We start from the raw sequence: 26,575 nt of genomic DNA on the forward strand, positions 1-26,575 counted from the left end.
TTGAGTTTAGGCATTTCAGCCTCAGGAAATTCCTGTGATGCAACTCTTCAAGACAAACCTCCAGAGCTTAAAGGGACTCTTACCTTTGTTGCATTTTTACACTTTTTTTGGATAAGGTTAAATTGGTATTAATAAGGTAATGACACTCTAAAATGCAAGACAGACCCACCAGGAGTAAAAACAAACAATTATTTCACTCTCATAATATTTAGTGAAAACTTCAACCAATAAAATTCTTCGGACCGAAGGACCTTATTGGCCGACAGACCTGTCTGTTTCCTGCATGGACATGCAGGTTTTCCGTCTGCTTCTTGTGGCGCATTCGGGCCCGCGTCATCAAGGCATGTGAATGTAAATGTATGTAACTTACCGAATCCATAGCTTTGGTAAACAAAAACTCACGTGCGTGCGCGGAGGCAGTAGATTGTAAGTCTGCTTGTAAATAAAGTTTCTTCAAAAAAACACCGCGGATGGGAACGAGGGGGTGGGGCATTGGAGGAAGGCGGGATGATTTGAATGTGCTGTAATTCTCAAATGCAACAAAGGTAAGAGTCCCTTTAATCTGAATAAATTAACAACGTATGCAGATAAAAGTAGGTTTTTTCTTTTTTTCTTAGTTTAATACAAGACTTTATTATTTGCATATTTCAAAACTGGTTCAACACACCAATAATATCAATTCCACACAAAATACTCTTTTTGAGACATTTCCAATTTGCAGTGTATCTGACATGTACAAGGCTTATTCTGCTCAACTATTTGCAAAGACCCTGGACTTAAAGCTGCGTTAGGAGGAAGGTTCAGTGACGGGTGATTGACACGACTCAAACACATGCACAAAGACTTGAATTGGTCCCTTAGTCAAACAATCAAAAAATAAACATACATGAAAAAAGATGTTTAAAGCCAGAGATGATATTTAAACTGTCAATATAGACAAATCCTGACCTTTCAAAATAAGATAATGAACACTGTGGGCAGAACAGCCTGCATGTGAGTGTGATCCTTCCTCTGTTTAGATAGGGGCATGTGCAGCACTGGTGTACTGAGTGAGCAACAGAGGGATGACAGTAATATGACAGGTTATCTCTTGCCCTTAAGCACTAAGCTGTGAGAAATGGTGCAGGAATCTAACAGAAGCAACTGCATATGTATTTAGGCTAGAAACATTTTCTCTGAAGAGGGGCAGTGTCCTCTATTCAGACATGGCCATGGTCTCCACAGACACAGAAGCCCCCTCTCACACCACAGGGCAGTATCCGCACAAGCATATACATTTTTACAGCATGTTCTGTATGTGAGCTTCAGGAAATGAAAGGAAAGTTAACAATAATAGTGTTTGATTACATTGAAGTCCTGAGATTTCCTTTTCCCTCATCCATAGTTTCAGAAGTGAAAGGCAAAGAGCAGGGACGCCTTTGCTTATAAGTGCTTCTGTGCAACATCTTCTTAAATAATAAATGTCTCAAGCGTCTCTGTACAGAAAGTGTCAGAGGTCATCCATCCAGTAGGAGCTAGGGTCAGGCTGTTGTGTTGCTAAACGGACAGGATACAAACAGCTCCATATTTGAGAGGGATAACTCACAAGTAATGGTCTGCTTCCTGGAGGCAGGGGGCCATCATTATCTGGGTGAGACAGGGGGGCTGGAGAAGAAGTCTGAGCTGCGAGGGGATTGGAGGCTGAAGGAGTGGGAGGGGGAGGGTGAGGTGGAGGTGGGGGACACCTTGCGGGGGCTGCTCAGGTCTCCATTGTGGAGCTTCCACATCAGCTCCTCGTTCTCCATGGACAAACGTTTGTTCACCTTGGACTCTTTCTGCAGAGACTGGTGCAGCACCGTCTGCTCCGTGGACAGTTGTCTGTGAAGCATCAACACAACACTCAACTTCAGAAATGATCTGGAGACAGAACAAAGTGCTCAACAGTATATTGGGAATGATTTGATTGATTTGGGGTCAGACTGCCGCTTTCTGACTACTGTGTTTGTACCGTCAGACTTTTGAGTTTAGTCTGAATCCAAAACAGGTATGAAAGGTGCGACACACACCAGTTATTTGGTTCTATAGTGAGTATTTACAGCAGCAGGACAGAGTATGTAGGACTTGAACATTAGTCAAAAGTCAAACAAAGCTAAAGTGCACCATAATGAAGCAACATGTCACCCAGTGAAACCCAGTGTATCACTAATGAATAGTTTTGGGAAAGGAATGGTGGTATTTGGCAGAGCTCTTAATTGAATGCCGTCATTCAAAAGATTATTAATGCATAAGGAGTCGGAAAAAAGTAGATTCCATCACTTCAGATGAGCTCATCTGGTGAACGGTTACCTTGACAACGCAGCGTGTCTTTCCATGCGAGCTCTGAAGTCCTCATTCTCCTGCTGGACCTTTTTCAGGTTCTCATCCAACTTCACATTTTTCTCCGTCTGAAAGAAAAAAGAAAGAGAATGATTGATTGATCCAAACATTTTTGTTATTAATATCAGTGGCAGTGCTTGTCTTGATGCCCATAAATCATCACTTCTCACCAGTTTGTCAATTTCCATCAGCTTCTTCTCCTGCTGGTGGAGCTGTTTGTTTTTGATATCCAGCACCACTTTCAGGCTCTCCAGCTCCTGCTCCAGATACAGGGTGTGGGAGTCCTTCTGTAGAGTCAAGATGTTCAATATTATGACGTTAAAAATGAGCCCATTAATACAGCAAGCAGCATAAATGGAATGTGGTCATAAATCCAGAACCTCACATCAAATGGTGCCATGCATCACTCACAAAATATGTAATGCTCAGGGCTCAAAGGGACATTAAAACTGTGGATAATGACTCATATTACAAATATGTAAATGATGTTTGACGCCCATTCGTTTACACAACTTCAGTATGTAACATTGATCTGTTGCAAGCGCTGTTCGTTTTAGGCCTGAATGCTGAGTATGTGAGACAGGCCACTCAGCAGTGATGAGGAGTCGCAGCCTGGCTGTACAACAGCACTCTGGGAAAATTTAAACGCAGTGTGGACAGTGAGATGAGGCAGCAGAGTGATGCAGCAGATCTGAACCTGCTGCAGCTCACATTGTTCTACGTGATAAAGAAAGGTTAATGGTTGACTGATTTAACAGAAAACTACTGAAGAATGAAGTCTTTCAAGAAAACTGAGAAGATTGATTTTTGCTTCTGATGATAACTATCTGTTTGAGGATCACTGGCGTCATGGCTTTCCCACCCCAGGGATAATCAACCTCAGAGTCATGCGATTCTTCTAAAGTGGACGTCTGCTAAAATAAGCACAGAGATAAGAGTACCAGACTCCGTTCAGCCAGCTCCCTCCTCTTCTTCTCCACTGCTGTTAGCTTCTCTATAAGGTTATTGTTCTCCATGGTCAGCTCTTGAATCTGTCCCTGTGGAGGAACACAAAGTCACTGATTATTATGTACGAGTTGTGACAAATCCTAATTTTTCCTTGTGGCATTCAAAAAATGAACTTACAGACAGAGAAGATTCTGCATCTTTCAACGTTTTGTCCAAAGACTGCAGCTCCTGAGTGTGAGCTTCCCTGTGTTCTGAAAAGTTTACAGGTATTGGTACATTTGAAACATTTCAGAAACGTCTGTACAACAAAGGTCAAAGTTTAATACAATTTAATGTATGATGCAAAAGTGAGGCAGTAGATCCAAAGTGAATCACAGCTGGAGTCAGTTTCTAATAAATAAGAGGATATAGTGTGAAAACTTCAGGCCTGTCCACTCACCTTCCAGTGATATTTCATACTGCTGTTTAACACACTGCAGCTGTTCTGCGTGGCTGCTCTGTACTTCCAACTTCATGGCTTCATGATTGGCCTTAAGCTTGCCCATCTTTAAAAAAACATGATACATTGTTACTTTGACCCACTCCACTGCTGATCATTAGGAAGTACCTGGCATTTTGTCCTAGAGCACAGAAAGTCTGTAGAAATTGAATACATAGACAACTGCACTGCAAATTGAATGCAATGCATCACATCAATTGAAGCAACAGTCTATCTCCAATGCCCATCCATAATGGGGCCTTTCTGAGTTAACAGAAAAGAACACATTAGAATTAGACAATAACATGTGTTTTGTTGACCCTATACAACAGTACAACTAGCTGGAGTACAGATATGTATACATACACATTACACAAAGAAACAAACCCCGATCCAGTCACAGAAACACATATCCATATATACAGCATTTACACATGCATATATATACATACCTAAATCCCCCCAAGTCCTTTCACATGACTGCTGGATGGATTATGAATTCCTTGTGAAGTATTTACAGTTTTGGTCTGGTTTAAGTACATTACATTCCATGTATATAACTCCCATTATGGAGACTGGTATCTGGCAAAAGGAGGCGTGGTGGAGTGGTATTTCGAGTGGACAATCCAGAGGACTGCAACATAACAGAGCAGCTGTGGAGCCTTGTGTACGAGATGTGTACGTTCAGGTCTCACAATTTCATCTGCCTCTTATATTAATTTGATTCAATTGATATAGACTCAGAGGCAAGAGAAAATAATGCAACATAAATAATTGACGCATAGAAAATCCTATTGTAAAGTGTTAACAAACCTGTTGTTGCATGAGAGCCTTGCACTTGTCAGCCTCCTCCTGGTAGGTGATGTGGACCTTGTCCCACTCAGCCTGGTAGAAGGCCTGCAGCTTCTGCTCCAGCTCATCCACATCTCTCTGGTGCTGCTCCTGCAGTTTCTGCACAGCATCCTCCAAAGAAACACGCAACGCCTCCTTCTCCCTCTCCAAACACTCAGAGGAATGGACGGAGCAAACTGAAGAAAAAAAAGAGATAGCATTTGATCTTAGTCACATAATTACCACATCTACACTGTAATATTATATACAAACAAAAATCTGAGGAAAAGAGGTATTAGGCGTTGCTTGTGTTAAAAAATCTTAAATGTCAACTGAAGAGCCTCTGTGTGGCTGTAAGTCGTCATTGATAAACGTGAAACACAAATAATCTGCAAAAGGAATGAAAAACCTAAAGCGAGGTGCCTCTTGAACTAAACTATAAGTACAATACAGTTATTTATAGATAAGTATAGAGATCGTGACAATTATGGTGTTATATGTAACATATTTCTTAAAATCATACTCTCTTTATCTTCTTTCTACAGCTGGTAATTTTCCATTTTTAAGTTTGTGCAAAAGGTAGCTTTTGTGTTTTTAGTCCTGGACAATGCTCTCACCATTTCACAACTGTTTCCATCACCATGAGCTTATATCTGCTCTGTGACCAACTCCATAACATGTCACTAGTTTAAGTGGCTGCGAACAAACACTTGATGCCAGGCAGCTGGCAACTGTGTTGCCTCACAGTCTGATTTGTGCCGCAAGAAAAAATACTGTCATGTTGAGCAGGTGACTTTCCTTCATTTGGTCTCAAATATGAGGTTTAACAATAAACCACAACTATTAAGAACTGCGTATAACTTCAATAGCAGGTGCAAAATACTGAATCCAGAGGATGCTCTGCTAGGCTACATGGTAGGGTAGGTAGATTTACACATTCAGTGCCCTCACAACTTATCATGGCAAAATAAAGGTACTTCTCCCCATGTAATGAGAAATACATTTATCTACAATGCTGAGAAACTTTCACACACAAATAGTTTCACATTGTAATAATGTGTAATAAGTCTCTGCTTCTGCATAGTTAAATGTGGGGCCACAGTGTGAGTGAATAATTGCATAAGCATTAAGATCCACTATATACCCAGACTGGAATAACTGCAGTAGATCCAGGGACAGAGGCCAAGCTAATGTGGAGACTATCTATCATGCGTTGGCATGTACAGCTCAAACGGAGCATGGCATTCCACAACCATGTGTAACAGAGATCTGGTCATATAAGCCTTCCTAGTCTAAATCCACTTTCTAGTTTAAATCCACATCCAGTTAATATATGGTTTAACCCACAGGCAGCAGGATGATGGAATTTTGGAAACATCACAGATAATAAAACAGGTCGACCCTGTTTAGTTGTAATTTTACATTTGAGGAATAATGACAGAAGGAGCGTTGTTGAATCAGACTTCAGGCTGTGGCCAAAGCCTCGACCATATTTGCTGTGTGAGTAGTAAGATGAATCCGGGAGCAGGCAGGGAAGCAGTCTGTGAAGGTAAATAAACTAAAAGACTTATGAGAATGCGTCAGGACTTCAATACATCTTTTACTACACATTATACCAAAACGTCTATCTAAGGGCAGTATAGTCTTACAGCCTTACGGAGGTGAAGAATGTGTTAAAGCTCCGACATAACAGAGCTCAGCAAATAAGAGCAGTCATGTGGAAGTCCCGAGGCTGTGAGGGAGGGGAGGAGTCTCAACACTACTGCACTCAAGTAACACAGATGAAAGTTGCTGTGTGAGTGCGTGTGTGAGTTTTCATTAGTCTGCATGTGCTCTTCTGTGTGACAGCACTAAGACATAAAACATGTGTTGCTGTCTACCGGCCATCACAAAGCCTAAGGTGGGGGGAAATTCCACCATGGGAGCCCCTCCTGTGTGGGGTCAGAGGTCAGTCTGCCACTCCCTGGGGAACAGGCTGAAACCGCGCAGCAGCGATTAAAACACACACAGACACACACACCTTGTCAAATAGATATCCGATTTTCAGTAGAGGACAAATTAAGTAACAAGTTGAGGAGGACCCAAGAAAATCTATAAGGTGGGTAAAAGCAAACACGAGTAAGTCCTCACCTAAAACAGAAATGAGACTCCAGCTAAATCAAACAAGCAAAGCACTAACAGCACAAACCACTGTCAAGCAGTGCACCGTTTTATTTAATACTGATGACTATAGTATTTGTATGAAATAAAGATTATATTTCCTCATCTAACTAATTGAAGAGCATGACTGTCAGTGCAGAGGAATTTTGATTAAATTTAGGGTGGAATAATGCCTTAAGCACCAATGACTCAGATCAATAACTGCATCAGCTCACAGCCACCACTAAAGTGCACCAAGTAAACAACCACATACCAGTGACAAACCAAACAGCTGAGTTGGAAAAACAAATAAAACTGCATTTCACTAAGTGTCTCTAGCAACTTAATCCAACATGTTTCTTTAATTAGTCATGTAAACTGAGTAATGCAAATAGACAAAAACACGAAAGATGTAGTTAAATCAAACCCTGTAGCAGGAATTTATACTTCGTTGATAACCACTGCACAACACAGCTTGTGTGAGATCAAGGTGACCTTACTTACCTAGATCTCCTCGAAGGTTGACTAGCTCCTGCGCCAGCTCCCTGCACTGCTTCGTGGCTTCATCACGCTGCAGAGAAAAATGTAAACAGTCATATACAGATGGGGAAGAATTGAATGAAAAGAAACCAAAGGGTGTTGGTAAAGTAACATTCCATCAGGAGCCTTCAGAACACTGAGCTCTACTGGAGGGATGAACAGTTTGTTGATGGGGGTGAGGAACACTGTCCAACACATCACTGCAAAATCGTTTATGTTGTTAATCATCTGGAGATCTCTGAAAGCTACTTATTGATACTACAACCTCATAAAACTATCTATATAACTACAGGACCCCAATAACCTTCCCACGGACCACTTAAAACATCTAATCCTCAAATCCATTCTAAACAAGAACCGCCTCAAGTACCAGCACATAATAATAAAATATCCTTAGAACCTTTATTCTTTAAATAATTTTACTTATGTGGTGAATGAGATGAAACCAAAACCCAACATAAAAAGGGCTCTATTTTAATTGGGCTGTGTCTAAATCCACTGTCGCTAGTTTAACAGCTGAATATAAGTCCAAAACACAATAAAATGTTCAAAATGTTTGTCCTTAGTCTCTAAAATTATGATGGGTGTGTTTTGGCCAATTTTCCATTTCCTTAAAAAGCTCGGTGACCTTGCACCTCGTGGATTACTATCGTAAGCGCATATTTGCCAGGGAGTAAGAGAGAACACTTGGAAATCTGTACTCAAGTAGAGCATCCGTGTGCTTAACATAAGTGTGTGTACATAGTGCACCCGCTGTAGACATTAACTATTTTCATATTGCATCCTTAAAAAAAAGTGAGTTGAGTTTTGTTGATCAAACATGCAAATCACCTGCCACAGCCGCAAAATTTAAATGCAGAAAAAGTGCACTGACCACACCTCAAGATCTCACCTGCACGCCCACTGCTGCTCTGATGGGTGTGAGTGCATTAAACAATGAAGGTGCAGGATGGGAAAATTACATGGATCTGAGCAAAGACACTTAAGTCGTTCATTACACAGAGTGAAAGATGTGGGCCTAAGTGGTTCTGTAAATCTCGAGCCAGGTTTTTTCTTGTCACATATCTATAGATCCTCAAGACGCTGACGATTTAACTTAGTTTTAACATAACACACCTTAGGTGGTCACATTCAGTACAGCTGCAGCATTATGAATTTTAAAATTTAATTAACTATTAGAAGGGAAGTTTCTGTCAGGGCAACACCCTAACAAATGAATCCAGTTTTCTGACTAGGATACTGTGTTTAACTGCCACATGCAAATAATCTAAGGCAGAGCAGCAGCTAACAAAGAAAAACCATCAGCAAGGATAAGGGTAGGGGGATTTAAAGAAAACTTATTATTCAACTCATGTTTGTAGTCAAACCACATGCCTTCTGTCAGCCTTACCTCTTTACTGTCTCACTTTAGCCATAAAGAGGAGACTGCAGCTGCAGTGCTCCTGATAGACTTCAGACTGACGCATAGATCATCCAAAAACTGTTTACTTTTAGTCTACTACCTCCCTGTTACTCTGCTGATTCACATCAACAACCCCGTACACTACAGAGTGAATCAAACAGCCTGCATTACTTAATTATAAACCTGTGAACAAAAAAATAGCCAAACATCCCTTCGCTGATCAGTTAACAAAATAAATTCCACGCTGTCCTAATGTTAACAAGGTCTGCACCTATATACCTCACTGCAGAATAGAACACTGTAGAAGCCAGTTACCCTCTCTGCAGCGCAGGGAGCACTAAGGCACGCTCTGCTGCCAGAACAGCCCATGATCCAGCCTCAGACTGAGGCTTGGGTGCAGGAGTCTCCCCCTCCAGCTATGGAGACCCAGTACTCCAGGACAGACAGTGGTCCAGGTGGACACACCACCTCACCTCCACACATACACACACCTCCTTCTAGGCTGCTCTGACAACATCTAAGGCAGGACTGAAAAAGCCGCTTCCCTGACTGTAGTGACTGCAGAGTGCATTACCGTAATACACCTAAAAAAACAAAAGGAGCAGGCTACAGTGCGCATAAGAACAGCCTCCTCTCCAGCGAGGTGATGTCACTTTAAGACAGCGGATACGAGTGGAGCAAACAGATAAATTGCACAGACCGGTCAAACATCAGGCTCGTGGAGTGGGACTTATGTTGTGCAGTGACCTTCCCAGGGGATACATGGAGAGGTTTCATTACCAGCAACCCCCACCCCTCATCCATTCCTACATTAAATTACCCCCATACCCTCTGCACCATCACTGTACAGTCAGACCATAAGGCTGCATGACGTAACCTCTCCATTACAATATACAATACTGTGACAGATCACATTCCCAGCTTCTGTGTCAGTAAGACTATGACACTACAACAGGGGAATATGAGGTGACACTCTTCGACCAATATCAAACTAATATTCCAGATTTAAAAAAAATAGGCATCAATTATCCACAGATACATTTATGATTATTTTTTGATGATCTTTTTCACTGAAGCTAAACTGTATAGTATAGTGTATCAAGGCTGGGATCATGTTTTATTTCTACAAGGGACCTTACTGAAAGGCAACTGCTCCCAATCCACAGGTAAACTGATCATTCAGAAGGTATTTGTTTTAAATGAGCACCTGTCTGTGCATTGTGGCTGCATCAATAATCACTTTAATGGTGATAAGTCTAAACATATCCCTAGTTTAAATAACGACAATATCATGTTGCTTGTAGAAGAGCACTTCATGTCAGACCAATTGCATCAGATCCGGTTCCAGTTTCCTGGAGATCTTGTGAATATTAGAAAGCCAGTAGAGAGTGAATCATTTTTCTGGTCATTTAGAATGTGCTTACATTCCTATACTTAGTGCAACTTGTTTCACAGCATTATCTGTTTAAGAGAACCAACCAGGCCCAGTGTCTCTGTCTACACTCAGTGTAGTCCTGGCTATGTGTTTGACTGCTGTTCGTAACCATATCAGGTCAACAGCTGGGACGTTCTCATACTGGGATGGTCACATCTTGTTTCCTATTCTTGGCCTGACAAGTGGCCACTTATCAGACACTGATACCACTGTGCTCTACATACAAACCCTTAACCAAAAATACACCGGATACACAAATTTAGACATTTTGCGTTCTGAAATTATCTACTGAGATTGAATGAAGCCAATATTAAGTGTGCCCAATTATGTCCAATAGAATAATTGTTTCCAAGTGAAGGTGTAGCGACGTAAAACATGCTGTATTTAAAGGTGTGTCAGGGAGGTCGTCAGAGAGGAACAAACATGCAGTGTTTTTAATTTTAGCTGATGTAATCAGTTTCACAACCCTGCAAGCCAAAAAAGGGAGGCCAGTCAAACATCAGGGACTGGAGATCACACACTGCAACTCAAACACTAGCCACCACATCACATGGGCCAGCATCTGTTTCATTTAAACCTTCTTTCGTCCAGCATTGTTTTGAAGGACTGTACATAACCATTTATCAATTCCCTCCATACTCGTCTAAAATACAACAAAAAACAACAAGTTCCTACTGGTTAGAACATGCAAAATGTGCCTAAATTGGCTCCTGAAAACCTGATGAGCACATGTCAACATAAGTTACACACTTGAGTACATAAACAGAGAACAGCACTTTTTTTGGGCAGTGCAAATGGCAGTAGAAATTATACAGACAACAGAGACTGAGACTAAAATTGGACTGATATGAACTCTCACGCAACTGGAGATTTCCACAAGAGATGTGTCTGGTGTCAAACTCAGAGCAAGCTGAGAGCCAAGGGAGATGCTGCAATCTAGGCCAAAGGAAATATTGCACGAGTGACTTTGTGTATCACAGCTGAGATAGTTCTAATCTGCAGGGAGCTCATGTGCACTAATTTTTTAAATGAACCTTGGAACACACTGATTGAGCCACATGCCACGTGTTCCACTTACAACACATATTGTGTAAAAAATATATCCAAGGTTACTGGAAGGACTGACATAGCTTTTCACATTTGATTTACTCAATCAGGGCAACAGAGATTCAGATTTTTTTCCCCTCTAGCTTCACATGAAACTGTAGATATAATGTTTAATAAGTACATTAAGTAAACATAATCCAATTGTATAATTCATTTATATTTAGACAGTAGGGCTGCTGATGCACAGATACTTAATGGTCATGCACAACCATCATAATTTGGCTTTGACAACAGTGGAGTAAGGTGGAGGATAGCTGATGGGATAAGCCTGTTTGTAATTTACTGTGGGAAAAATAATCCCTCGGGGCATATAGTTCCTGGAAGCCAGTCACATGGCACTGCTGTAAAAAACAAAAGAATCACTAACAAACATAAATCTTAAATAACCATATCGAAAAAACTGTCCCGGCAAGGATTGGCCATCTGAATATAGTATATAATCATGAAAAGTGAAATAAATGTAGAAATTAGACAAAACTAAAGACTTAACAAGATCCTTAAACATCTTTGTATGATGCATTACACATTTTTACTGAAGTGCTCAAAATCAGAGAATTAAAAGACTCTTGAAGGCAAATTTCTCCTTGATTACTTCTGTGGAAGGCTACGACAGAGCTGTTTTGTTTAATTATGTATTTTTGTGTAGCCTCTACGTATACCCTTACTATCACTCTCAATGCTACTGCTGGGAATAGAAATGTAATTTAGTTTATCTTGTATCAACACACAGGATTTGATGTTGCAACATAATCCATAGAAGTTATTCAAAGATAAATTCAGACTTTGAGATCAAGAATAACCTTCAGTGTATGGCTGTTTGTAATGTGTATCTGAACGCAAAGACTAAATATTTTCTTACACTGTTGTAGTTTCCTTTAAAATGAAGAACCTGAATGTTCTGCATAATGGGGGGAAATATGTTATGCATGTGATCCCATGCAATGTTAAAGTGTATGGTAAATCATCTTTATTTAATAAATCAATAAAGATAAAAAGATGCCAGTTAAATGTGACAAAAAAAGTTTAAAAAAAATGATTCAAGTAAATGGTTTGTATTTATATAGAGCTTTTCTAGTCTTGATGACCACTCAAAGCACTTTACATAACAGTTTTCCATTCAAACATTCAGACACACAAACACAGTGCATCTATTAGCAGTATTATTTTTTCAGTTAAATGTTCTTACCTCAGTCAAAGTTTGTTGGAGGACGATGGTGAGTGCCTCAAATCTGCAGTTACTGGCGGCGAGATGTCCTCCGAGCTGCTGGGTGCTCTGGTCTTTTCTTTCACCTTTGGCAACACTCAGTGGCACAAGATCCGGAGGCCCATGACTCCGGCTCGGTTGGTATAGTTTTTGCAGAGGGGGTTGCTGGCGGGAGGTGGCCTTGGGTTTGCTCTTGTCCACTGTGAAAGGACATGTGTTGATTGCTGTAATTACGTTGATCATCATCATAACACCCTACATAACCAGTGCAGCTGGTCCAACCGCAGAACCACCCAAACCATACAATTATGTCAGTGTCACAGATGCTGAACCGGTGTCAAAGACCAGGACACTGCAGCTCCAAAGCTGTTGTGTCCAAACAGTCAGTCTGATGATTCCAAGTGCTGCTCTTCCAGCAGCAAAGACATAAAAATGGATCCTCAAGAAGTAATTAGCTTTTCATATCCTAATTTAATCTAATGTTCTGCAGATACAGAGTAGAGGGGACAGGTGTTTGAGCAAAGCAATGCTGCTGTAGTTTTGTCTGAGATAAAAGCTTGACTATGAGGTTTAGTGATTGTTCTGTTACAGCAGTGAGGATAGCCTGATAAATACAGTATTAGTACTACCAGCTTTAATGACCTGAATAAACAGTACCAGCAGCAGCCTGTGGGGATACTCAGCTCTGTTTGGTGCTTTACCTGACAGCTGTTACAGCAAGTCAAAATTATTACTATAAAAAGTACACACATTCCATACACATTCCCATGGTGTTTATAATAGTTTATTTTATGAACTGCCAAACCTGAAACATCATCTAGTTAAATTTAGATGCAATGAGCAGGGTATCAACTGAGGCACTCATAACATCCCAGAATAACACCAGTATGTCACTATGAGATCTACACAACTCTCTGAGCTAAGCAATGCTTCAGCTACTCAGATGCCTTTCAAAATAAGAGTATTGTTTCTAAGAAGAGGAATTTTCTCTCCTGTGTATTATACAGTTGATCTTGGAGCTCCTGCCAGAACTGCTCCCTGCACACTGTCCTGAGCGAGGCAACACAATACTGAAGAGGATATATCAACACTCATGGCTGGTAAGGCTGACAAAATGAACTGAAGCAGTAAGGGGAAACATATTAAAAAGCTAAATCTGGAGTCTAGTAGTAAAACTAGCACTTTCTACGAGACAACAGGATAACAAAGCATCTCTTCTCAATAATTACATGCTGCCTGTTCGCTAAACTATCTTGAGTTTATACAGCGCCATGTCTGGAAGTCAACTTCAACTCCACACAGGTTTCATCTGGTGCCATCTGTTTGACAAAGTAAACTGTTCAGTAAGAAAGGCACCGCCTTAAAAGCAATCAAAAATATGAATACTGCATTGTAAATGTATTGATAGTACAACTGACAAATCAAGGAACACAATTACTGTACTTTTGAATGAAAAGTTCTCAAAAGTTTAGAATTTTAAATCTTAAATTCGTGAAACATTTAAATCATATTATGCAGTCTCAAGCTTTGGATTAGCACAAAATTGGACATAGAATTACTTTTGTATATTATAAAACGAAAAAATGGACTTGAGACCAAAAAAAACTAAAACAGATCACTATCTCAATTTCCTGACTGTAGCCTCAGATCTAAAATTAACATAAAATTGAGGCTAATGGGCCATTTAATGTCATTTTTGTATGATTATGCTTTGATCAAACATTGTAATTACTACATTATATACATATTGATGATATGTTAAGATAGAAGCTCTTTATCTGATACAGAGCCTCATATTTGTTCCCATCATTTTAATGACAGTGCAGTAAGGAGGGGAACCAGACCTTGATGGTTTCTCTAAATTAGGAGGCCCCCCAGTGTATTCTCGCAGTATCACAGCTAAAATGTACCAAACACATGCCTGCACACAGACCAACTCAAGCTCCTCAGAGTGACAGAGGGTTCACATCATGGTGTGAAAATGTCACATTTGCACATGTGATGGTGAAACTTCATATGATGGTCAGATTAAGCAGTTGCGAGAAAACAGCATATCAAACTGTGACAATATGTAATGGAATTAGATTTTTCATTAACCATAATGTTTTCTTACATTTAAACTTACAGAAAAGCTGATATCACTTTTAAAGTCCATATAGAAGGCTATATATAGAGGAACAGATGTCTGCCTGATTTAAAAATGTATGCTCTCTCTTATTTTAATAATTCAAAATAGTCAATAAAGGTTTCTGCCTTCTTGACCACTGAGAAAACCTAAGACGTTGAGGATCCTGTATTTGTTTAATTCAATAATTTTCTCTGAGGACTGCCCTGTTCATTCTAATCTAGTCAGAAAACACATATTCACAATTAAGTAAACAAACAGTATGGTTTGAAATTATTGGCTCGTACTTTGAACTGTAATATGGTTGCTTTCTCCTAAACACGGAGCTCTACACCTCTAAATGAAACCGACTTCCGTTAAGCAAACAGGCCATCTCTAGATTTGACTGCTGTTCCTTGGCAACTTGGCCCTGCAGCAGTACGTGAACAGATTACATGACAGATGTTTATTTCATTCTTCCTCTCAGGCCTGAAGAATCATTTTGCACTAGTTCAACTAAGGTACTTGATATGAAATACAGAGTGATTAAGTGACACCATGCACAGCACAGAGCTCTGCTGCTGTAAGGAGATGTCACATCATAGCACAAAGCATGATGGGTGATGAGACCTCACACAATCATTCATTTGTTACAGAGCTTGGTTGACACAACAACAGTGTAGTATTAACTGGATGCTTGTCTTATTTTAACCGATGTATGGGGCAGAAATACAAGGAAATCTTACTGGGAGTCTCTGTTTTGAATATTTTTTGAAATTACATAAATAATATGTTACATAATGTTATCTTAAACAAGCAAGAGATTGTTCTGGTTCATATGTTAAATTTAAAACAAAAAAATTAAATTGGTCATAACCATTCAAAAATGGAGATAAATCCTTTAAATAATTTAGGGAGCCACAAGACCAATACTGTTTAACAATCACAACATGGTTCCCATGTTTCAATCTAGATGCCAATAACCAAAATAACCTTGGTACTCCTGTTCTCAGGGTGAAACAGGAGTACTTGGTGTTCCAGTAAGCAAGAGAGCTGGACAACATCCATTTTGAGGTAGAAAAAAACAGGTGGCCACGAATATAAAGCAAACCAGCCTCAAATGTGAAAATGTGTAATCGGGTGAAACTCAATGTTTGTTTAAATAAAGTTGTTTTTGAATTGAGGATTTGTTTCCTTAAATACTTTTGGCTAGGGTCACACGTGATAGTGACCAAGGTAGGTAAATGAAAGATGAACCTCCTGCTTTCCTAACTAGTAAATAGCAACACTCAAAATAGATTTCAGAAACGGCTAACAGCGCAGTTCTAGATTAGAAGAAGCAACAATTGATTGGCATGAAAATCATATTGAGCAAAAATCACAAAAATGAATAATTAGAATTAAGAAACAGACCTGCTTGGAAAACCACAGTGTTCTTCTTGCATCCTGACAGCAGATGAATGTTTCGGAGTAAACCCTTCACTGTCAGACGCACGTGCATGTTTGACAGGGAGAGCTTCGGAGACCATAACATCTCTCAACAAAGACAGTCACAAATTTAGCTAATAATAATCTAATGATCACAGCTATCGGTGCCCAAACGCTGGAGCTTGATGCTACTATGAACCACTTGCAATGGTGCGCCTCAGTGAATGCATCATGGCAGGAGCACGGACGAGTAAAGGCAGAAAATAGATCAATCAATAAAATGCACTAAAATGCACTAAGAGTAATCCCATTGAGAAGTCCTTGAAAAAAGTGAAGGCATGGCAAGTCTTCCAAATCAAATTTAAATTCCAAGCTGTGATGGCTGGAATACACAGAGGTTGAAAGGCTGACAAGCAGTTTGTGGATCAGCCCGATAGATATGATAGGTGCAGGGGGAATAAAAAAAAAGAGAAATCCCTTAATCCTCTTGGTAAATCAAGGCTTCAGCTATTCACAAAACACATTAATCTCACAGCAGAGCAAAACAGCATCTCCAGGCTAGATGATGGCGGTGCTGTAGCAGAGACAAGATGCTAGGAATGGAGCAGAGGGGGATGGGATGTGAGAGAAGGGCATGGGAGGAGCTAACAGATTCACTGCAGCCAGTGAGAATTTAATGTCACCCCCATCGCTTACTCCCGCTTACTCTCCCTGTGTCACCAGCAGTGCCATGGCAAGAGAGGACGGTGTGCTCAAGGCAAGGTTTTGTCTGATGCTTTAAACAGCTTAGCTTGCACAGCTCTCTCAAAAAATGTGTCCTCATCTATGACTGTGAGCCTCGAGCGCAAAACAATGTTCAGGTTAATTATGCGTTATATAACGCGGCCTATTTTTCATTTGATTTCAGTCAAACAGAGTTTTAAGACACTGTAAGAGACAAAAAGACATTTAAAGGGCCTAAAATATAAATAAAGCCTTGTGTGTGTGGAGAAGGGAGTTACTAAGGTTAAGATAACATTGCAAACAGATAAATGCCTGTATGACATACTGTACCTTTAGAGGGGTTATGTTTACAAATAAATGAAAAAATGAGAGGGCACAATAAACAGCAAGGAAACCAGAAATTGATGTTCTTTTCTAAATTAGTGAAACCCCATCTGATTTACTAGATCACCATAAGTTATGTACAATACTCAACAGTATAACATTAATACTTTATTTGGATTTTCTGTGGAAAATACATTGAAACATTTTCAACAAGTTTAAAGTGTTATCTTTATTTTTTATTTATTTATTTTTAAGTTTTCTAAAAAATATGTTAGAGTAAAACAGTCAAAGATGATAAGGAAGAGGACAGTGCTCCTTGGATATTAACATTTTCTGGCACAATGTATATGGTCTATTAAGAAAACTAGATGATTGTTTAATGGGGATTTTCTTTTAACAATCACGGTTGAATAACCATTTTAAATTGTTGTTGTTCTATACTACTATTACAGACAGTTACATAAACAATATTTGTGAACTCCTCACCTGTTAAGCCAAGGCATGCAATCCAGTCAAATATATATTAGATATATTAGAACTGTGATGGGGGAAAAAACAAAGAGAAAACTCTTACCAGCTCCACCTGAAGGTAGACGAACATGTCTTGCGGAAGCCGTCCTTTTCAGAGGACTGACTGTGTGGGCTGAAGCTGCTTTGCTGGTGGAAGCAGCAGGTTTGCATGCTGTGGTCAAAGCTGTTACAAGCAGAAGTTCCGGGTGAGAAAAGAAGCCAGTGTTAACCTGACCTATAATGTAGCAGGATCGCTGTCAAATGACCAAAAATGCTGAACTGAGCTTTTAGGACAGAACCTAATTCACAGAGGTTTGAGTAAACAAGGGCCAACAAAGATAGAAGTAATTTAATGAAATCAACATCAAACAGGCTAAATTAAATGAGTTTACCACTATAATCTAGACATAACAATAGTTCTTTTTTGAAGAGGGTTTTGGGAGGGTTTAATCTCTTTCAAACCAAAGGAGACTAAACAGAGCCTTTTCCTTATCATGGTGCGAGGAATTGATACAAGACGCAAAAATCTATGTGGTCTTACTCAGTTACTCTACAAATGGAATTGAAAAAGGACATTTGAATATGATAAAGATCTATGCTCAATGAATTCCAGCAAGTTTTGTTTATGATGAGGGTAATACCAAGTCTGAATTTATAAAAAATGTGGACGTGTGTGTGCATGTAGAGCTAGGATCTCACTTAGTCCAGGGTTTTTTCCAGGTGTTGAGAAGAGTCTTGCTCTCAGCACCACAGATTTGAATGGAGTTTGTTTATGTGCAGCTCCTCCAGGAACTGTATGAGTCAAGTAGAGAAGAGCTGGTTAAGTAGTGCACATTAAACTGTAAAAGTATTTAAATTTGTCACCTAAACTCATCTACTCTGCATTCAATACTTCCGCTATCACCACTGACCTCAGTCAGTCAACACAAGTCATTTGTAAAAAAAAGTCTACTTAAAAAAATATGTTAACTGATTATTTGTTAAACAAGCAATACTATTAGAGCAACGGGTCAGGAATAAATATTCCTTGCTTTTGTAATTAAGTGAGTAAAAATAGACATTAAGGAAAAATATAATGAATTCAAAAAAATAAAGCTGCCTTAAAATTTACCATAATAAGATGCTGCAAATGAAGTATCAAATTTAAAAACACTAACTAAATGAGCATCTAGTATGTCAAACAAATTTTTGTGTATTTTGAAAAAAATGGATGAGGACATCCAGAAGCTCATTAAATCCAACGCATCACCACAGAAACCCTAGTTATCTTTCAGTCTCACTTACTTCTCCAAAGCTTTCTATCTTTTCCATTAAATACAGCTAACAAAGGGATGATACAAAAGCGATAGGATCCAATGAGCAGACATGTCATGAGGGTAAGATCACAGCTGGATGCTGCACTGCCATATGCCATCAAAGAGGAGTTGTTAAAAACACGAGTGGGAAATTCAGTCCAAGTGCAGCTTCGGAGTCCAGTGTAACCAGCCATTGCTGGTCAATGTGTAAGAGAAAATAAGAAAACTGCTCCTTTATCGCCTCAAACAACATCAGTTGTAGTGTGTCTGCTCTCTCTCCTCCAGGCAATGCTGTGTGTGAACTAGAGTGGAATAGAACCCGTTGTCTTGACAACCACACAACCCCCAGTTTGGAAAACAGGTTCTTCTTAGCCAATCACAAGCCTGCAAGTTATTGAAGGGAGTGGGTAGAAATATGTCCTCTGTCAAACAGTGCCATTTCTTTTTATAGGTCAGGAAATTAATTGACATCACAAAGTTTGAAACATTCAAAGCTCAGTGTCATGCGCGTCTTGGAGTTCAACTTATTCCTTCAGATTTTTCTTGATACATCTCAAAAGTTCTCGTTTACTGAAGAAATTTGATAAATGTTTAAAGATGCCAAGCTGCGTCTTGGCAGATGTGGAGGCATTAAATTGGAGTAAGATTTGCCTCAGGGCAGATTGACAGCTCTGAACTGGGTCGCCATGTCCAACACCAGCCCCTCCCCTCCATGAAAAGATGTGTCCATAGGTGTCCATATAAACCACAATGAAAACTGTGGCCTAACCACTGACAACAGTCTGCATCAAACTCATTTTATATCTTTATGTTGCAGCTTGTTGGGACAGAGCATTGCATTTTTTTTAAATCAAAATCCTTGTTACGCTCACCCTTTGTGCTGCCAGCACCTTCGCCTAGATCACCACGGTTATTGGCCTCAGTGATACTCCTGGATTGCCCTGGTGTCTTGCGTGGTAGTCTACAAGCAGAAGTAGTTGGAGGGCCCATATGAAAGAGACGAGTGGGAGTCTGAGGAGGTTGGGATCCATTTAGCTTGGACTTAAAACTTGGTGCTGAGGCAGTTCCAAGGGATGGGTCTCCTCTCTGATTACCTGGGATTCAATGGAACACATATATCATCAAGTACAAGCACACACTTCCCTCACAATCTTCAAATTACTTCAAGCCTAATAAAGTAGTAAAAGTGATTTGCATGGGTCATTTAACAATAATAATAAAAATTATAATCTATGAAACCCCCCTTTTAGAGACATTTATCCAATATCAGAAATTGTAAGTAATAGCAATTATGTTTAAAAGCTGAAGGACTTTTCATCAAACTTACCTATCCTACTCACATCAAACATGTCAAATTTGATCAACCAAACCAAAAAGTCGCGATTTAAGCAAAAATAAGTTATCCCAGCGGATTGTCTCTGTCGCCAGAGCAGATTACAACTTTTTGCTGTGCTCAGTGTGCTTCTTTCAAATGCTGTGCTCTGACTTAATCACTATTGCTGAGCTCATAACCTCCCTTTCCTTCCCCTGCCTTTTCCACTCGTGCAGATTGCCTCCGATCAGAGGAAGAGTCCCCCTCCTTTCCCAGGACTCCTCTTACTGTGAAGAGCAGTAGGGTAGAGGGAGTTGGCTGTTTTTCCCCAAATTCAGAACAAGAGACCGGAGGTGACATCTGTATCCAACGCTGTTCCTGTGGAACATTGCTGAACATGTATGCTGAGCTCATCAGGAGGGCTATGAGAAACACTGCTCAATGTCACCCCCTGATGGGGAGACAACTTTACTACAGCCTGAATAACTCAAGTTCACAGCTTCGCTTGGTGGAACACAGCTATAAAAATAAAGTAATTTTTGAATAGGCCATTTTCATTATTTCTGAAATTCTGGACACAAGATAGTAAGTATATCAAAATATTACGTAAAGCCTTATCTAATGACATCACTGTATTTCTGCTGTAACATGTACCTCGTGTTCCCTTTAATCATAGACGGCCCTCCAGTAACAATCATCTATGACTGCTCCTTTACTATGCTTTGTATGTTTCCATTATACACAGGGTTAGATAGACTTCTTACGCAATTTGCTCCGTTTACACAAGAGTGTTAGGAAATCATTAGCTTCCTGCTGAGTCAATGGCAGGTCACAGAACCCATGAGACTGTGACCTACTGTCATTGTTTCTTTAGAGACATTTTAAGGTCAAATTTTCCCTCTTTGAGACAAAGGAAGAACATCCATCATAGGTGTGAATATTATTCTGCACACTGTGTATTCAAATCTGTCCAGCAATGCTGATTCTCACCTGCAAAGCCATTCTGCCTGGACTGGGGTGTCAGGGCTGCATGCCTCTGCCTGGTTGACAGAGTGGCTGCTCTGGGACTGATGGCTGGTGGTGCTGCTCCCGTTTGTCTAGGAGATGGTCGCACTTGCAATCTGCCCTTACTCTCATCCCATGAGACTCCAGCTGATGTTGATGTACTGGACTCGGCCTGCAAAGACAGTAAACTTGGTCACTCAGCTCTGTTGCTTTGAAGGCTCATATCACAAGAAACAGATCCCTATTAACTCAAACCAAATTGTGATGTACTGTGTCTAAAAAGAAAAAAAGCTGTATTTGTAAACATTTTCATTGTACATCCACACTTACCACCAGGCTGATCTTCTTAAGCGATCTAGTGGCGTTTTCAGCAGCTCTCTTCACGGCCTCAGCTTGTACTTCCCGTTTTTTCTGGGAGGAGCAGGTCAGGTTCCCTGGTTTGGTCTGGCCCAGATGCTTATCAGCTTTAGTAATGATAAAGCTGGTAGAAACCCTTAAAATTGTTCTCTTCTCTTTGGGCGGCCTAGTAGATGACGATGAACTCTCCGATGAGCACCGAGGCCGTGTCTTTTGGAAAAGAGGCTTGCCCTGACCTAAAGCTGAGCCCGACCTGACCAGAATTTTGTTTGACATAGCCTTTTTTGGAGCTGGTTTGGGGACAGTTTCCTCACTTTGATCAGGGGATTTTTCTAAGGGTGAGAAGCAGAAGGTCTCGTTGCCAGTATGCTTTGTTGAGGCATATGCTCCTTGGCATGATGTCGCCTGTTCTGTTTCAGAGCTGCCATTACTGCTTTGGATTACTGAAGCATGTTTGTTGCCAGCTGTGGGGTGGTCAAGTGGGGACGCTCTACTCTTGTCCTGGCCATCTACAGCATTATGTCCACATGACTGTACCGTTTTCACACCCAAACTGGCAGCTCCTGTATTTACTCGTTTCTGAGTATCACTCACCGTTTTCGTGGTGGTAGAGACCACTGCAGTGCTGCTCCTTATCTTGGCAGGACTAATCCGGACATTTGCTACTGTATGTGATTCAGTCCGTTTATTGGTCACATTGACCTGTGATGGTTTATGTTGTGAAGCAGGTCCTGGCACTACCATCTGATGTACAGCTCTTGTCACAATTTTAGATTTGATGAAACCAAAATCTGACTTTGGAAACTTCTTAATTAACAGTTTATTGACTTTGCTGGCTGAAGGCAACAGTCCTGCAACCAATCGTTGTTTCTGAGTCACAAAGACTGTCGGCTGCTTCACAGGGTGGAGTCCTGGACTGATTGCATTTTCAGTGCAGGGAGACTCTGAAAAAGAGGGGAGCCTGGGAGTCTTGTCCTCGATGTTTTGTACTGGAGTAGACATTTTTATATCCTTGTCATTTTCTTGCACAGCTGACATAGTGGACACAAAGGTCTTCCCATGTTCTGGTGTAATTGCTCCAGGGAAATGGGCCAACAGCTCTGCTTCATCACTATTAAAATGAACCTCTTTTCCACTATCTGCAGAGGATGGTTCACAGACAAAGGTCATGCAAAGACGTCCTTCATCCTCACTTGGCAGAGCTACAAGAGCGTTGCATGTTGCTATATCATTTTCCTCAGAGGGTAGTTCCAAGTTGTCCGCCTCAGTGAAAGTCACGCCAAGACACGGATGGCCAGCGTTTTCCCCCATGACTACTTCTATAGATTTTTCACACACGTCTGGCAGAGTGGTTGACAGTAGGTTAGATTCAGTGGGAAATGCTGCATGGCCAGCAGCTGGAGAGATTGATGACCCATCCAGGGATGAGACCACTAGGAGTGATTGGTCCTCCAGAACAAAACTGTTGCTCCTCATCACCATTTCGCAAGAACTCAGAGAGTGCCAATCATTCTCAGTGGAGCCTCTACGAGAGATTTCACATGAACTCAGGTGGCTTTCCCTCGCAGCAGAGTCTGGAGACGTCATTTCAGTGTTCATGTCATCTTCTGTGTTCACACTAAAAGTGTGGAACTCCAACTCAGTCTCTTGGCTGCTCATCACACTCGAGTTTGTATTCCAGAAATTCATGCTGTCATTAACAGGTGTGGCAATAAACGTTTGATTCAGGTTTGTGCTGACATCACAGAAACCATCCTGTTGTAATGTGTTGTTGTCGAGGTTATCCACAAAGGATCCGTCACTCAGGCAGCACTCTAGCATGTTGATGTCAGGGGAGCTGCCGGCTTCTCTGTCACTCATGATGGAAATACTACTTTCGGAGTCAGGTGACGGGGACATGGATGAGTTACTGTAATGACTCTTAGGGGACAGGCCTAGCTGCATGCCTCTGTGGGGCACATGAACTGTGTTCTCCACTTGGTCAGTGGACATGGTGAATGTCTTATTAGACATTTGAGAGCTACAACTTAAGTTCTAAATAACCTCACATTCAGGGAGCAGTAATTAGCCCTTGAATTTGAAGATCAGGCATGAACATCTGTGAAGAGGAAAAAAGGGTTAAAAAAATGTAAACACCATTTGTAAATATCTTATTTAATTCATTTAAAAGTGCAAGTCTATAAAAGTATCTCCAAGCTATATGCTGCAAGATATTTTGTTAAGTCTGTATTACCCAAGTCCCTGAATGCTTCCTTTTTTTCTTTACTATGAAGTGTTCGCAACAGTGCAGCCAAGAATGAGTAGACAATATAACCATTGCACTATTGTCACTGCTGCCTCTACTAAATGATGGTTCCATTAAAGCTCAAATATAATGATAGACCAGCTGTCATGTTTCTACTTTGAAAAGAGACAACTTGTGCTACACATGAGAAGTAAATGGCAGTCTTAGCTGCTTTGTTGTGTACTGTTGTGTTAACTTAAGCTGACTGGACTGATAAGCTTTCCAGCCCCAACGACAACAAAAGCTCTATTGTGATACGAACCACCAGAGTGTAAGGTATCAAGTCACAAAAAGCCTGAAAATGTTCCACTATGCAGACACAGACATTCTAATCCACAAGAGAAAAAAGCATTGACATTTGAGGGACTCTTATGTTGAATAATAAATAATCTAAACAAAATTCAATGGCAAAAAGGCCACATACATTTTCACAGCTCCATCTGCCCTAGTTGTAATCACCATTATACTGAATGAAATAACATTGTACATCTTGAGTGATGGGAGAAACATTATGAATGAGACAGAGAGCATACTGATAGAGGGATGGACATTGAACAGGATTAGAGGCTATGACTTTCCCAGGACACATACCAAGTTCCACAACACAACTCAAATGTGTTGATTGTGTTAAATCTCCTAACTGTGCTTGCACAACAGAACCTTTGTTACATTGATGGAAATTATGTTGCAATAAAATACTGCTATTGTTTTATTGACCAGCCCTACCTGGTAGTAAAAATCAAACAATTCTTCAGCTATTTATAGAGGGGCAAACAAGGCTATACCTAAACTATGACTGAATAGTTAAAGAGGAAAATACAACGGTCACTACAGACCTGGCAATACAAGAGCTAGCTGAAGCTAGCCTTAGATGCACAAAACAATTATGTCATTGACTCTTTCTGGCCACCTTTACAGTCTTACTTCTACTAGCAAATTTACCACAATCAGAATTTTCAACAGAACCTACAAATGACACCTTCAGCACAAGCATCAACTGAAACTTAATCTGTAGTAGAAGGATTTTTTTTTATGAACAATATTCATTCATTCGAAACTCAGTTATGTGTGGTCCATTTTTGGCACCACTTCCAAGCATGCAGACGTCAAAATGTTGATTATAAATATGTTCAACAATGGTTGGAGCTGTGCCTATAAAAACTTCAACCAAAGGAATCCTGAGCTAGAATATCCTCTGACTGCTTGTTTATTCTATATGACATCTGGCTCGAAATGACAATTTTTGTATATATAAATATACAACAAGCGCTAGCAGCTGTTTATTTATCAACCCGCTTAAATATATCATTAATATATCAACCTGCCTTACTCCAACTACTGTGGCTAAGCTCAAAGCAGCTCTTCTTTTATCAACATGGCCAACAGCCCAAATCTGAATGAATATTAGGGTGATGTAAAAAAAAAAAAAAAACGTACCGTAAATTACAATCTGTAAAATCAGCCCTGTGTACACAGCCTTGTCAAACTGTGGTGCACACTGAACCTTGCAAAGAACAGTCACTCCCAGACCACTGCAGAGTCATTCATCACCCGTAAAACACTGACGCAGAGCAGCGATGCCACTGGTTCAATCGTGACTGGATGTGCTGTATTATGTAAAGATCTGCACCTAGAAAAAAACCATGTCAATGTTTCTGGAGATATGAAGCTACAAGGCACTGAGCCAACAAATACAGAGACAAACAGGAGGGAAAATAAAACACAATATAGGTCTATAACATTTAAGTTTCACACACAAAAACAAAGGACTATAAGTATGAGGTAACTTACTACCTCTGCTCTTGTCCTCTTCATTAATTGATGGCAGTGAGGAAGGTAGAAATGCCTTGGCAGTCAGCAGTGTTGTCTGCTGTATCAACTCAGATTACTCAGTTTTTGCAGGTTCAACCGGCTCATTTTCTCTCTCAGAGACAATCTCATTACTAGGCTCCTTCCAAAGCGCTAAATCCAGCCAACTGAGTAGGTAGTGGTATGCGAGTCGGCTTCAGGACACCAACAGCCCCCATCTCGCTGCTCCGTCCTCCTCGTGTTCAGAGTCAGCCGTGCATTAGTAACATCGCAGCCTGAATGAGGGTGCCCTCTGGGTCGGCGTGTTTCTTCCTGCCTTCCCTGAGGCAACATGTCAAGCAAGCCTACTGCAGCAGTTGATCAGCACTATCTCAAGTACGAAGTCCACACCAGCACTGACTTCCCTGCACACTGCAGGCACGTCACGGTCCGAATCAGTATAGAGTTCCCCTCCCACGTTTATAGAATGAGCGAGGAGGAAAGCAACATGTTACTTTATCCATGCAGAGCCCAGTGCAGGGGGAGTGGCTACAGGCTGCCAGGCTGAGTTGGCATTCACTGTTGCTAAGCAGCCAAAGTCCCTCTTTTATGAAGGAATGGATCAGGTGGCTTTTAAGCAAGGGATAAGTGAAATGGGGAACAAAATAACGAGAGGCCTACAGAGTTTCACTGACTGTTTTACATTGTAGTAAACAACCACAGCTTGCATTGAAAAGCACATATTCCAAGATCGTATTACACACTCCGATGTCAGTATAGCTGGTCTCTGAAATTCTCCACTGAACACGTCACTTTCTAGTGACACAGCCTCATGTTGTACACGACCAGCTTGACACGTGATCCTGGCATAACAGTAGTGGTGTTACTACAGTCTAAGACCCCTAAGACCCGCGCTATTTCTGCTTAATCTATACAAGGCCCCTGACCCTGGCAACTACAGTCTAATCTTGACTGGAGACATGGTGTAAATCAAAGTAAAGAGTGT

At 40.6% G+C, this 26,575-nt stretch overlaps 1 protein-coding gene across 1 annotated transcript; it reads right to left on the reverse strand.

Moving 5' to 3' along the window:
- Nucleotides 1-611: 611 nt before the first annotated feature.
- mtus1a (microtubule associated tumor suppressor 1a) lies at nt 612-25,906 on the reverse strand. Its single transcript, XM_061079553.1, has 15 exons — nt 25,576-25,906; nt 21,471-23,595; nt 21,126-21,312; nt 19,696-19,917; nt 18,228-18,320; nt 17,593-17,712; nt 12,422-12,639; nt 7,256-7,322; nt 4,595-4,809; nt 3,743-3,848; nt 3,481-3,554; nt 3,297-3,392; nt 2,526-2,642; nt 2,326-2,423; nt 612-1,857 (listed from the first exon to the last, which is right to left on the reverse strand). The coding sequence occupies exons 2-15, from the start codon at nt 23,508-23,510 to the stop codon at nt 1,623-1,625; spliced, it is 3,888 nt and encodes a 1,295-aa protein (XP_060935536.1). The 5' UTR covers nt 23,511-23,595; nt 25,576-25,906; the 3' UTR covers nt 612-1,622.
- Nucleotides 25,907-26,575: the final 669 nt, after the last annotated feature.

This window comes from Limanda limanda, chromosome 10 (assembly GCF_963576545.1).
Source record: "Limanda limanda chromosome 10, fLimLim1.1, whole genome shotgun sequence".
NCBI classification, from domain to species: domain Eukaryota; kingdom Metazoa; phylum Chordata; class Actinopteri; order Pleuronectiformes; family Pleuronectidae; genus Limanda; species Limanda limanda.

Bases quoted from the DNA above. Each gene is read 5' to 3' on its own strand.
- mtus1a (XM_061079553.1), bottom strand. From the start codon at position 23,510: ATGTCTAATAAGACATTCACCATGTCCACTGACCAAGTGGAGAACACA. The intron at 19,918-21,125 runs GTGAGAATCAGC...ATTGAATCCCAG, and splicing joins CAGGCAGAATGGCTTTGCAG to GTAATCAGAGAGGAGACCCA. The intron at 7,323-12,421 runs GTAAGAACATTT...TTTTCTCTGCAG, and splicing joins TCCAACAAACTTTGACTGAG to CGTGATGAAGCCACGAAGCA.